General features: G+C 38.3%; 1 protein-coding gene across 6 annotated transcripts in view; it reads left to right on the top strand.

Moving 5' to 3' along the window:
* KCNIP4 (potassium voltage-gated channel interacting protein 4) overlaps nucleotides 1-13,882 on the top strand; it is a gene marked incomplete at both ends in the record, with an annotated part of 462,294 nt that overhangs the window by 227,903 nt on the left and 220,509 nt on the right. For 2 of the 6 annotated variants that reach the window (XM_082482843.1, XM_082482839.1), the window contains one exon: nucleotides 5,391-5,490. The exons of the other annotated variants lie outside the window; for them this stretch is intronic. In XM_082482843.1, coding sequence (XP_082338969.1) covers nucleotides 5,391-5,490 — 100 coding nt within the window. Of the gene's footprint in view, nucleotides 1-5,390; nucleotides 5,491-13,882 lie in introns of those variants that run through there. 6 annotated transcript variants of the gene reach the window in all.

Below are 13,882 nucleotides of genomic sequence, written 5' to 3'. Positions count from 1 at the left end.
GACCTCCATGCCAGCTCATAAAATTATTGCTGCCTGTTGACATGGGGCTGAAATGCCTGTTTAGGGAGTCATCACGCATATCAGTAGTATGGCGTTTTGAGTGGGACTAGGAAGTAGTCGTCTTCTGACGTGACATAAGCATCATCATGTCTGAACTGTGGCAATACTTTGAGCTGACAAGTGAAAAGCATTGGACACAGTTCAAGATGGAAACTTAGGTAAAAGTTGTGAAAAGGTAGAGTTATGGGCCGGTGATGTCAGATTGCTGTACTCTTTTTTACCAGTGCTTAATCTGGGAAAGATCCTATGGAAGTCAAACCACATTGGTTCAATGCCTAGCGGAAAGTTGCAAGGTGTGGGCCATTATGAAATTTAACATTTATAATGGCTGAATGCATCATAGCATTTGGTATCTTTTCTTTGCATTCATTAGATATTTACTAAGAAAGAAAAATTACTAAGAAAATTAAAACTAAAAGGGAAAAGTTTGTATCTTTTTGCTGATTTTGCTCAGTGATTTGATGAGCTAAGGAAATTTGCACTTATGTTTTATTTTATTCTCTTAATTTCTTATGCTAGCAGTAAATTTAAGAGAGAGAAAAAGGGAGACTGAAGTGTAATACCAGTTACCAGTTAGCTACTGAGATAATAAAGTATTAGTGCTTAGGATACATCAAGATTTTCTGGCCAATTTCTCCTTTAGAAAGAGTGGTTTTACCCCCTTTTAAGATTAAAAAATATAAATTTCTTCTAAATAGCTACACCGAATAAATATTTTAATGATTTTATTGGATGTTAGAATATTTATTCAAAACTTTTCTTATTAAAGGTAGGAGAAAAATATTATTTATCTATGTAATAAGTTGCAGGGACACCACTTCCAAAGCAATCACTAGATTGCTCTAGCTTTACAGCATGATTTTTACCTGCATCATATGCATGCTTAAAAATATTATTTAGGTTGTTCTCAGTCAAAATCAAGAAACTGTAGCTTCTATTAGAGGTTCTGTTCTCCGACTTCATGGAAGACATGGGACTCCCACTGGTTGTACTCCATTTCAGCTTTCTCTCGCTGTGCCTAGATGTCCTGTTTGCACCCAGATCTGCCAGTTGGGTCTACCACTAGCTACCCCCCTGCCAATGATAGCCTTCCCCAAAATCTGGTAGTGCAGCAGTGCGTGTCTGCATCCCAGTTTTCTTTATGCAAAGTCATCAAGGTTAGCTCAGATCACTAATCTGAACGTTTTAAACAGATCCAACTGATTTTGGCTTATGCAGGCCAGGCTTCCATAAACTATTTGACTAGGTAGTAAGGAATATCAGCGGATAGTAATCATCCTCATGGAAGCCATGATGAAAACCTGAGAGTGGCTTAATGGCATCCAGATGAATATAAGCGCATAAGAAAAGGAAATGTAAGAAAGAAATATAACCATTACTGGGACTCCATCAGTAGACCCACTGATCGCTTTTCAGTCTAAATTGATTGGGTCTTTTTTTAACATTAACATTTAATGATATATAGCATTAAGAAATAGCAGTAAGATTAATGGTATCAAGGATCTTAGTCATAATAATGTAAATAGAGTCACTGTACTGTCATTTAGAGCTCCATCACAGGATGAGAAGTGACCATTTATATACATCCATAGCTCAAAATATGACCAGCAACTTCAATTTAATATATTTACTCTCATGATAAAAACTAAGAACCTGCAAAATGCTTTGATGAAAAGGAGACGGCATCTATAACACTTTCTAGACTGAAAACTTTTATCTGCGGTTATACAGAAGAAAAACACATCAGAGTGATATTGCGTAAAAACCCACATATATGGCATGGTAATTTATGCATTAATATCTTTCCTCCCATTCCTATTTCCTCCATTCCTACTTATCTTGTAGACCGTTTCCAAGTTTAATTCCACAATATATTAAGGCTTGTGTAGTTAGACAAGAGAGAAAATAGGGTTTCAATATTTGCTAGTGTGTTAGCTACATTCTTTCTGTCGTGTTTTGTTAAAACTGTATGGGTAAATGAAGATCACTTTCTTTTTTTTTTTTTTAAATGAAAAGTGAAGAAGAAACCAACAGGCCACTTCACTGGTTTTGGCAAAGTACTTGGAGAGAGAAATAATTATACCACGTGGTTTGTAACCCCAACTGTCAATAGAGTCAACCCCATTTTTAAACAGGTAGGAATGAGGAAAGGCTGAGAGACCTGGGTCTGTTTGGCCTGGAGAAGAGAGACTAAAAGGGAACCTTATCTACGCTTATAAATATCTAAAGGGTAAGTGTCAAGAGGATGGGTCCAGACTCTTTTCAGTGAAGCCCAGCGACAGGACAAGGGGCAACGGGCACAAGCTGGAACACAGGAAGTTCCATCTCAACATGAGGATAAACTTCTTTACTTTAGAGTGACAGAGCACTGGCACAGGCGGCCCAGAGAGGTTGTGGAGTCTCCTTCTCTGGAGGTATTCAAAGCCCTCCTGGATGCAGTCCTGTCCAGCCTGCTCTAGGTGAGCCTACTTTGGCCGGGGGGTTGGACTAGGTCATCTCTGAAGGTCCCCTCTAACCCCTACCATTCTGTGATTCTGTGAATGCAAGGATCAGAGATAGCTCTGCGCTACTTTGCGTTCCTACAGAAAGAATATCTTTTGTAAGGTTTTCTAAAGTTTTCCTAAAAAGTAATGACCTAATTAGGGAAGGTATATTTAACTGCATATTAGATTACCTGTATGTGTATCAAAAGGAGGGGAAAAAAAAAACAAAAGGAGATTCTCATGGCTGGTTCACAGCAATTGAGAAACGTGCGTTTAGTCACAGCTTTCTTGCAAAGTCCTACCCTTCCCTGGAGATTATTATTCTTACTGTGCTTTGGCACCCATCTGTAAAAATGGAGTAATACTAATTCCTTCCCTTCTTCTGCACTTCTCTGCTGTGCCTTGGAAGAAGAATCAGAATCAGCCACGTGTGCGGGAGGCCTACACCTCTGGGAAAAGCTGTTTACTTTGCCTGTACCTGAGGAGGCAGATCCCAGACAGCGCATCCCCAGGTGATTATTTGCCAGCTCACTGCCAGCCGTGAGGTCCGGGTTTGGGGGGTGAATGGCACCCGCCGCTTTTGCAGCACTGCCACCACAAGCTCTGCTTCCCAGTTTTCTGCTCTCAGCTCTAAATAGGCGCGACTGTCACAAAAGTAGTAAATACTGGGTCTTTTTAAAAAAGTGCTTTCATTTTAACATTTTCAGCAGCCAAATAGTAATGAAAGCTATTAATGAAAATAATTATGTCAGTTCAGGTGGCAGTGTTGCATATACTCAAACACAACTTGTATCAGCCTTTTGGCTAAAGGCATACAGATTGCAGAGGTTTTGTTGCTGATGATGATAAATTAGCCTATTTTACTCCCACGTTGAAGGAGAGCTAGGTCCACTGTCCTTAAAGTCATTGATAAGATGGCTTAGAGGGGAAAGATACTTAGCCTTGTTTGGAACAAAGATAAAATGTCAGAAAGCAGAAGAATGTAAGGAGAAAGTTTGCAGCAAATAAAAGCAAAGAAACCCAAGAAAAAGCAGCCTACTGAAATATGTGGGATGAAATGTTAAACGTTAGGTTTTCTGACAGAAAAAGTCTAAGCAGCTTCAGGGAGTCCAATCCCGAGCAGAAAAAGCACAGAATAGTGACATGTGGACATTAAGCTGTACAGATTTATCTATCCACTGTAGAAAAAAAGGTATCCATATTATATTTGTTAGCCCCCTTATTCCCACTTCATTCCACTGTTTTCAGTAATGATAACACCCATCATAATGCAAGTATACCTGGGAGACGTAGAAGTTGCTGCCAGTTCTCACATGACACAATGATTTTTTTGAATCTTATCCAAGGAAAGAAAGAAAACCGAGCCCTTGGCAGTAATTGATTTCAACCATGTGGGGGACAGCACTCTACTAGAAAGGATTAAATTTGTTGGAATTGTTCCCCTGCTTATTTGTGCTGCAGTAGAGGGGCTGTTTTTCTAATGTAAGTTCCTTCTTAGATGCTAAATTATTAAGGGATTTAAAGAGTAAATCCTTAACAATTAATAGCTGTGCGCTGCATGTGACAATGCCAGTACTGCCAACTGTTGTAGATAGGCCAGTGGCTGTTACAGGTGTAAGATTCCTGTTCAGTCCTGTGGTTAGTATTGGTGTATTTCACTGCTAATATTTTCCATGGAAAATACTTTGTTTAGCAAATATTACTTAAGTGAGAAACCATCAAAAATAGTGAGCTTGCTTTTCATAGAATCATAGAATTATCGAGGTTGGGAGGGACCTTTAAGATCATCAAGTCCAACCATTAACCTAACCTGACAAAACCACTTCTAAACCACGTCCCCAAGTACCACTTCTACTCTTTTTTTAAACATCTCCAGGGATGGTGAATCCACCACCTCCCTGGGCAGCCTATTCCAATGTTTGGTAACCCTTTCGGTGAAAAACTTTTTCCTAATATCCAATCTAAGCCTCGCCTGGCATAGCTTGAACCCATTTCTTTTCCTCCTCCTTCTCCTTTCAATTTTTGTTTTCCAGTAAAGCCCATGTAATAAGCCTTAAAGAATTTGAGACAGCGTATTTGTTTGTTTGGTTGGTTTTTTTAATTACAAAAAAAACCCCAAAACACTGCTAGCTGTAAAACGCTATGTACTACTTTCCACATGCAGCAGGCTGTATCTCAGAGTTATTTACCCGGAGAAACTAACTGGGAAGTTGGCAACTCGCACCCTTTCACATCCCTTCTCTCCAGCCCCAACCGAGAGAAAGCCACAACCCGGCGGGGCGCGGGGTGACCCCTCGCTGCGGCTGCCTGTCCTCCCTCCTGCCCCAGGGCAGCCCTTTCACGCCGCCACATCCCCAGCCGCCGGCCCGGCATCTTCTTCCCTCTACCGCCGCTCTCGGTCCTCCCGCCGGCCCCGGGCGCCCAACGGCGCCTCCCGCTCCCCGCGTTTCCCGGGCAACGGGCTCTGCCCGCCGACGCTGCATCCCGCCGCCGGCCCGGGCAGCGGCGGCGCCTCCCGCCCAGATGTGCCGCCTCCCCCCGCTCCGGGGACATTTCCCGGGTGACCTCCCACCCCCCCACCCCACCCCCCCTCCTTCGCCTCCCGCACGGCTGCCCGGCGGTGCGGCAGCCCGGTAATGCCGGCAGGCCGGGGAGCGGGGGGGTGATCCGGCTGCCTCCCCCGGCCCCTGCGCGGGCAGAGGGGATGTATTCCCGCCCGCTCCCCTCCCGCTCGCCCCCTTCCCTCGCCAGGAGCCTTCTGCGCCTAGTTTGATGGCTTTGCAAAGAAAGCCGGGCAGAAGAGCACTTTTTCTCAGTGGCGCCGGTCAGACCATGACCTAACTCATCATGAACTTGGAAGGGCTTGAAATGATAGCGGTTTTGATCATGATTGTGCTCTTTGTTAAAGTGTTGGAACAGTTTGGGCTGATTGAAGCGGGTTTGGAAGGTAAGGGAGCGCTTTTCAATGGCTTATCATTTTTTTTTTTTTTTTTTTCCGTTCCGGTTATTCTCTTGAGGCGAGGCAAGGGGCACCTGTAGATGGGATGCGAGACACTACCTGAGCCACCTGGAGAGCGGCGTGCCCGTCGGTGGCTGCGCGGTGTTGATGTTGAAGTTGGGGTGCTTTTTCTTTCGCAGGGAAAATAAAGTGGTCTCCTGACTACTGCAAGTAGAAACGCAGATGTTAAAGGGAGATAAATGCCTTTAAATCTGAATCTCTTATTCCTGCTTTAAAGCTGTGAATTTAAAGTAGCTGGGGTCAAAGCAGATTGCAGGATGTTAACATGCAAATACAGTTATATTGCCTTAAAATTGGCTTGTAATCTATTCAAAATTGTTTTGTAATCTATTCGGGTTAACATCATCTCTGCCGGGGCTGTTATAATACCAAGATATGTATTTTATAGCATTTAAAAACCTGTTGGATATTTGATTTACTCGTAACATTTTAAAATGTGCTTGAGGAAGAACTACAATACTCAGATTCAAAATAAACAACTTCAACATTCACTTAGGGCAATCGAGTGCAAGTTTTATTGCTGGATGCTTTGTTTATCTTAGATCACCTCCTTTCTTCTTAGCAATATTTTTCGTGTATAAAGCAGTAAAAATGAAAATTAAGAAGCTTACTTTATCTTAAATGTGCTTTTTATTTGTAACAGCTAGTGGGATATTGATTATTTCTATCTTATTTCTAAAAGCACTGTTATTCTGACCATGTGAGGAGTTTGTCTAAAAAAACCACTGATTGCAGCATGGTTGATAATGTAATGATATTCATTGCATCCCAGGGTTTTATTAGGTTCCAGACTGAAATGGTCTGTTCCTCAAATATTTAAGAAATATTGTATTCTCAAATCTTCCTGTAAGCTAGCATTTGAGTTCAGTGTATATACTTTGCCTATGAAAAGGGGAACTTTGTTGACTGAGAGATTGTGGTTTCGTGTGTTAACGAGTGAGAATATAAGCAAAATTTGCTCCTATGAAAAGGTCTAAAGTAATCCTGTTTATGTAACCCTTTCAAGAAACACAGTCTTCAAGTGATTTTAAGTAAGGCGGTTCACGCAACTGTTTCTCTGTCCATGTTGAGGTCTTGTGTGGACTTGCTACTTTTGATTACAGAATCTGAAAACCCTGCAGGGACTCACAAAAATGTATTATCGAGTCCATTCTTGTAAAGAGTTTATATACCCATTAGAGTGCATTACATTGAGTTTAAATGACAAGAGAGAGATTCCCTTCAAAGCTATGAACTTTGCATTTCTTTTTGTTTTGTGTTCATTTGTAAACAGAAATGTCAATCAACTTGAGAAATGTTATGATAAAAGTTATCTCCTGCATTAGAGGCTGCAGAGATTTGGAAAAAAAGGCAGTATTTACTTTTCAGGTTGGTTGGCAGGTTTCTGTGTGTTCTGTCGAGACTGATTGCCACATCTGGTCGAGTTCCCTGGCCAAATTTAGCACTTGGTTGTTGTCTGTGCTTGTTTTTATGGCTGGGGAAGCTGATAATGGAAAGACAATTAGAAATACAGTGAAGCTGCCAGTAAGTGGTTGTCAGATTTCTGTAAGAAATAAGTTTTTCGTGCAGCTGCCTCTTTTGTCTGCCTCAGTGCTCAAAAATCTGGCAGTCTGCATGTGCATGGAGTCTTAAAATTGCTTCTGACCTAGTACATATATGTTTCCAGCATCCCAGCTAGAGGAAGCCACAGGAAGACCTATATGCCCCATTCCTCTCTGGTGTTCAGCCACTGTGGGATAAAAGGCACGTGACGTGCAAATCAAGTAATAGATATAAACAATGATGTATGAAGATGAGGCTTAGCTAAATTGGACAGACATAAATTTGTTTTCTCACAGTTCAGGAACAGGGCAGGTTTATTCCCCATTTTTTTCTTAAATTTGAGAATTAAAGATCTGAATTGATTACGATAGAAAAAAAAAGAAGATTTATATATCTTTACTAGGGAGTTGGAAAAACTGTTATGATTTTGAGTATCAAGGCTATTCATTTCCACCCATGAATGAAAAGTACATGCATCATAAAATTGTGTAAATGTTAGAGATGTTTTTAAGTAGAACGTTAAGATAAAATGGGTTTTACAAGTATAAGTGGACTATCAATGTGCTTTTCCAGAAGTCAGTGAGGAAGTTGGTCACAGCTTTCTGAAAATGTTGTTTATTATAAGGACAGCTGCAGTTGTCTGGTTTTGGATAGGTTATATCCCTTCTTTTTTTTTTTGTTCTGTTTTGTTTTGTTTGTTTTTTTCCTCAAGGGTTACTATGTCCCAATAAAATCCTTTTGCATGTTTCATACAAATTAATAGTTTATGGCTTATAAAACACGTCATATATCTATCTGGAAATAATCCATAGATTCAATAATAATCTGTCATGCAGTGCACCCAAAGCTAAATCTGAACTCTAAATCATACTAAAGCTTTGCTAGAAACCTAGGTTTCAGGATTCGTACCTATCATGGTAACAAAAGCTTGACACTAACTTATCTTCCTTCCTACACTGGTTTATCATGATTCTGAACTTTGTAAAACACTTCCACATAAATTTGGAAGAATCAGGGGCAATTTATGTAAATCAATAGCAAAACTTCATTTTCCTTTTTTTCAGTGCTGTAATAACTATCATAAGTGTAAGTAATATTCTGCTTTCTTCAGACTCTGCAATACAAATGATGTGTATAATAATAATATGCAATTTTTATTATTTATGAAAATAATAAAATATTTTCAGAATAAAAATCATATGTACTTGCTTATACTTATTTTCTGATGTACTGCACTCACTTAGATAACAGTATACTTTCTGTGGTTTTGCCCAGTTGCCTTCAACTGCTAAGTGATTCTGTTGTTGTTGTAGGAGAAGTTTTTTCAAAATGATGTTTTTAATATTGTATGACAGCTCCTAAAGTGATAAGTAGCAGAATAGATTTATACACTTTTGTAGCTTGTGGGTTGCAGAGACTTTCTCTCGACGTTAAATATTATTTTGTGATGTATTGCACTCACTTAGGTACCAGTATGCTTTCTGTGGTTTTGCATAGTTGCCTTTAATTGCTGAGTGGTTTTACTGTTGTTATAAAACTATTTTCAAATAGATATTTTTAATATTTTATGACGGCTCCCAAAGTGATAAGTAGTAGAACAGATTTATTCACTGTTATGGGTTGTGGATTGCACAGGCTTTATCTCTAGGTTAAATATTTAACTCTTCACGAATTGGGTTATGTCCTCCTCAATAAACTTTACTGATTTTTAAAAACAGTATTGTATTAGGGGTAAGAAGTAATGTATTGATACCTAATGAAGAAAGTTTGTTCACACCTAGATATAAATTTAAAATTAAGCAAATTTCTTGCATGTCAAATTTTTCCAAAAGTCATTCGCAATTAAAATGAGATACAACAACTGATGAAGTCAAATATACAGTATGATAGCGTTTTAAGACTATGCAATATTCAGGATATCATTTAATATCATTTCAGGATACTTTTAGCACTTTTCTTAAAAGATTGTGATTTTCATATATAAGGATCACATGAACGTGATCAAGATATAGAAGAGGTTTCGTATGTGAATATCTTCCTCGTATGTCAGTTATTCTGGGTGAATAGTTGGAGAGAAAGTTGTTGAAGCATTATGAGATCAGCCCTTTCCTTGTTTAAAATGGTTTCGTCCTAATGTTTCTTGGGAAACCTGGATTGATTTTCAAAACTTTAATCACTTATTAATTAAATAAACAGCAAAATAAACTCCCTTCATCGATGTAAGCTAGAAACCTACTAGAAACCTACACCATTAAGGATGAGGTCCAGAGAAGAAATGCTAAGGATACGAATGATCAAAATATTTAAATAAGAATACCCTGTTTGTTAGGAAATACTCTCATAGCAGTTAGTATATCTAACAGGAAAAAAAAATGGCATAGAAGTAATCATATGTTACTGTGAAATGTGGATTCCATGTTTCTGTAGTATTGATATGTATCTAATCTCCTTGCTTAGGAGCCCTGAGAGTGGCAGCAGTAGAACTTTACAGCTAAAATTGTGATAACTGAGTTAAATTACTGAAACTTTTGATACCTTTAAAATGTCAAAGCGGCTTCTAATCCCATTTTAATAATCCTGGCTATTGACAACTTCCCATTCATCAGCTGGAAAACAGAGCAAAACCACAGACACATAGGGAGTTACCTGTGATATTTACAATATATTTACAACCGTTTTTGACACAGACTGGATATGACCGGAGGCTGAAGTTACTTGTGGTTTCTCTGAAATTAGCAGGCGCTGAAGCTGTTTTGTCATCCAGGCTATGATCTGCTGGGAATTTCAACATTTCCACCATGATGTCCCTCTTCACAGTGGTGTTCGTGGGTGGAAACAGAGAAATGTTCATTTCAGAGGATTCATAATCACTAGCACTTCATACTAGAAATGGCTTGTAATAAACATAGGGGCTTTTCTGCTCTTTTTCTTTTCTTAAGATCGTTCTTCATGTCAAAGAGAGTTACGAGCAGAATTATGAAGTACGAAAGCAATCATGGACGAATATGTGAAATGATTAGCCAGAGCTGACAGTGTGCAAAAGAAAAAAAAGATGATAGAAATTTTAATATAAGCAATTCCAGGCATTCCTTAGAAGTAATTTGTTTAATTAAGTCTTCACATATAACAAGATCAATTGAATTAAAACAGCTGTTGAAACAACCACTCAGACGTGGACGAGTGAGCCGTAGATAGAAATCTTTAACACAGAACTCCAGTGAAGTTATCCTTGATTAAATATTTCTGCTCAAACAGCAGTAGCAAGTCATTGGTAGGCAGCGGCATGTATTGTAGTTGATTTGGAGCTATGCCCATGTGAGCACCTGACCAGATTGTGCATCCTGCATGACTGGTCAGAAGGCCACTCCTGGGCAGAGTGAATAAGAAGAAAGCTCTTTCTGAGTTATTTTTTGGGGTTGGTTTTGTTGTTGTTGTTGTTGTTGTTGTTTTTTCCATAGTAGAAGCCTCAAGTTCTGGATACAGTTTAAAAAAAACCCCAGAAATAGGCAGTTAAGAAAAGAAGCTTGCTAGCCAAGGATATTTGTGAGAGGTGCCTTCAGCCCTTAGCTGCCCGCTTTAAGCAGTCTGATGTCTCCGAATCATCTTCTGAAAGCTGGTCCACTGTTGCTGAAAAAGCTTCTAGTGTTGCCAGGTCAGGGTCTGCTGAAGAGCTTCTTTTCTCAGGACTAATTTTCACTCCCAATGATAATGTGCTTCTCTAGTGCTTTACATCCACAGAGATCGAAAGTAGGTAAATACTGTAACTGCAAATGAAGAAGAGATGTCAAGGAAATAGATGGATAAAGAGCACTACACTCTGAGTTATCAAAACAATACCTTTTGCAAACTTCCTAGTTTATAATTAACCTTTTTTAAAAAAGAACAAAAATATTCGACCCAAGTAAGCAGAGAGTTGATGAGAAAACTCTCAACTTTATGGTGGATGGTAGTGATGCAGCTCATGAACACAAGGCGCTCATTCCTGTTGCAGTATGGCTATTAGTTATGTCATACAGAATGGCACTTTGAATAAATGGAAATTGTCTCATCTACTATAAAATGGAAGAATATTAGAACCTTATTGCTCAGTTTTACTCTTTTGTAATTTTAGGTGATAAGCTAGAGATTTTTTTGAGAATAATCTGGGTGTGAGGAAGAGATGCTGTTCTGGTCTGTTTTAGCTCCACCAAGGAGACAACTTCCGCTATTTACTTTCTTTACTTCATACTAGCTACTCAGTGCAGAGTTTATATTCTCAAACTATATGTTTAAGTTATTCTCTTTCAATAAATAAATGCTATGTTCCTGCTGTCAAAGAGCCACCGTAAACAATGGAAAATTATACACTGCACAGCATTTACCTATCGCTGTAAATGGCTTTACTTATTCTCCACAAGGCTGAATTCTTCTTTAATTAAAATCTATAAATGCCCTCTAGTTACATTTATGGACTCTCTTTTTTTCATTATTTCACTATCTCATCTATCAGTAAATGTGGGTGGTACAAATCGAAATATGCACAATTTATTCCAAGTTTTGAGAACATTTATTAGTTTTCAGTACTTAAGGCTGAAATAGAAAAAAAAAGAAATCTATGTCTTTTTAAATTATCAGAAAAGAATAGAAGTTAAATTGATGTTATGGATTTTTTAAAGCAACATATTTAGAATTAGTTAGTTTCGTCTTCTAATGATTAAAATAGTAAATGTTTTATAAGAATACAGTTTTGTCAGTGATTTGGGGGAAATGACATACCGAACTTTGTAGGCAGAAGAAAGTAATTTGAGTAGTGAGATCAGGTGTACCTATTCTGTTCAGAAATATTAGTGCTAATAATACTTTCTGCACTTCTTTTCTGTATAATTCAAAATGCTTTACAACAGTTAATAGAATTATCTCCTGATGCATGCAAATATATCAGGAAAATGAAGCCAGAGAGTAGTAAATTTCACTGGCTGATACATGAATTAAAAAGGAGTTGTCAGATCATGTGCATTCCACAGGGCAATAAATGTCATCCATTCTCGTTTGTGATGAACCACATAGCACGTTTTAACTAATCCATGAAATCTGTTTGCTGAAAGGAGAAATCAAGTGAGCAAAAGTGATTTTTTTTTGGGGGGGGGGGGGGGGGGGCAGGCGGGGATCTATCCATTTGGGTCAGTGATATTCTCAAATTGTGAGAGTCACAGGCTTTCTAAAGTTAGGTGGAATGACTCCAAAACCTTGACATGTTGTGAAGATGACAAGGGAAGGAGGAGTAATCACTTCATTTTGCAATTCCTTCCTTTTTGCTATTGTTAAAAAACAGTGTCTGATTCCAGGTTTTTTCTCCTTATCTTCACAATGATTCACATTGTTTCTTTCTCTGCATCACTCCTAGCTTTACTCTGCCTTTTAAGTAGGCAGCGTATCTTTTCTGACCATTAGCTCAGAGTCAGTATTTGGTATGTGTCTCAGAAATCAGGAAGATCATCTACACCTGTTGTATTATCTCTGTGATGCTATCCCTGGTAATATGCAACCCAAACATAAACACTTAAAGTTTATCCCCAGGGCTTTAGAGCTTTCAATAATGGATTTTCTCCTTTGCCGTTAGTTTCCTATGTAAGTTTTCTATACATCGTAATTAATTCAGATTGTTATTTCCCTTTTTTCCATGTGTTCACTATTACTCTCACATTTATAACTAATGTGGCTACTATACCACAGAAGGAAAATGAGTTTTTAATGAAAAATTCTCTCTTTACTGCAGAATTACATTTTGAGCATCTAATGCATCTTCCTATAGAATTCCTATTTTTTATTATATTTTTCTGTCTGGTTTTCCTGCCAGCCACCTTCATACAAAATATTCCTCAGGTTCAGGAAGTTAGGCTTTTTGACACACCGGGAATGTATGGATTTAGATATGTAGAAAGACACACTTTGAATTCAGACTGCATTCAGTTTACTCACATACAATGCAAAGAGAAGCTCAGCTTTGGCCCTTATGCCCTTATGTTAACTTACAGTCCATTTTTCACCTCATGGCTTTCTAGTTTAAGGACGTGTAAAATATAATTTACATAATATTTAACTCAGTCTCTCTTATTTGAAAATATTTCATGTGGTTTTAAGCTGGTGTCTTCTCAACAGCACCGACTACATATATCATTGTATTGTGCAGTTTGATTCAGTGAGTTAATAGGGCCCCTGTGAAAACCCTTACTAGTTTTTGGTAGGTCCTTGCATTGTTGTGATTATGAGCTTTGCATTATGATTAACTCAAACAGTATGCTAGTTCTTTTGGCTAATCTCTAACCAATATACTATCTTCTGCACTCCACTGTAAGACTCCGCGATCCAATTCAGGTAGACCCATGTGGATCAACATCACAAGAATCACATAAAAATGGCTTATTTCAGATTATTTTACCTTCTCATGCTCTCTTTCATGGAGTAAGAAAGATTTGTTGAATTTTCCTGTTTTGTTTTGTTTTGTTTTTTTCATTTGCCAGATTAGGTCGATTAAATTTGCTAAATCGTTTTACTCCTATGTGTTCTTATATCAATCGTGAAAGATTAAGCAGCATCACTGAAAGTGTGCTAGACAGCTTTTTTGGTTTGTATTATACTTTGTATCTTCATAATGCCTTGTGTCCCCTTTCTGAATTCTCTGCTGAAATTTCTTCATGTGTGATTACAAATGATTGTCTATCTTCTTAAGATTATAAAGAAGATCTTGTCTTTTAGCTATTTTTTTTAATAGAAGATTTTTCCTCTAGTTGTCTGACCT

The sequence above is a fragment of the Vanellus vanellus genome (genome assembly GCF_965231255.1).
Source record: "Vanellus vanellus genome assembly, chromosome: 4".
Lineage (NCBI taxonomy): Eukaryota > Metazoa > Chordata > Aves > Charadriiformes > Charadriidae > Vanellus > Vanellus vanellus.
This window is presented reverse-complemented; position numbering and strand designations above follow the sequence as displayed.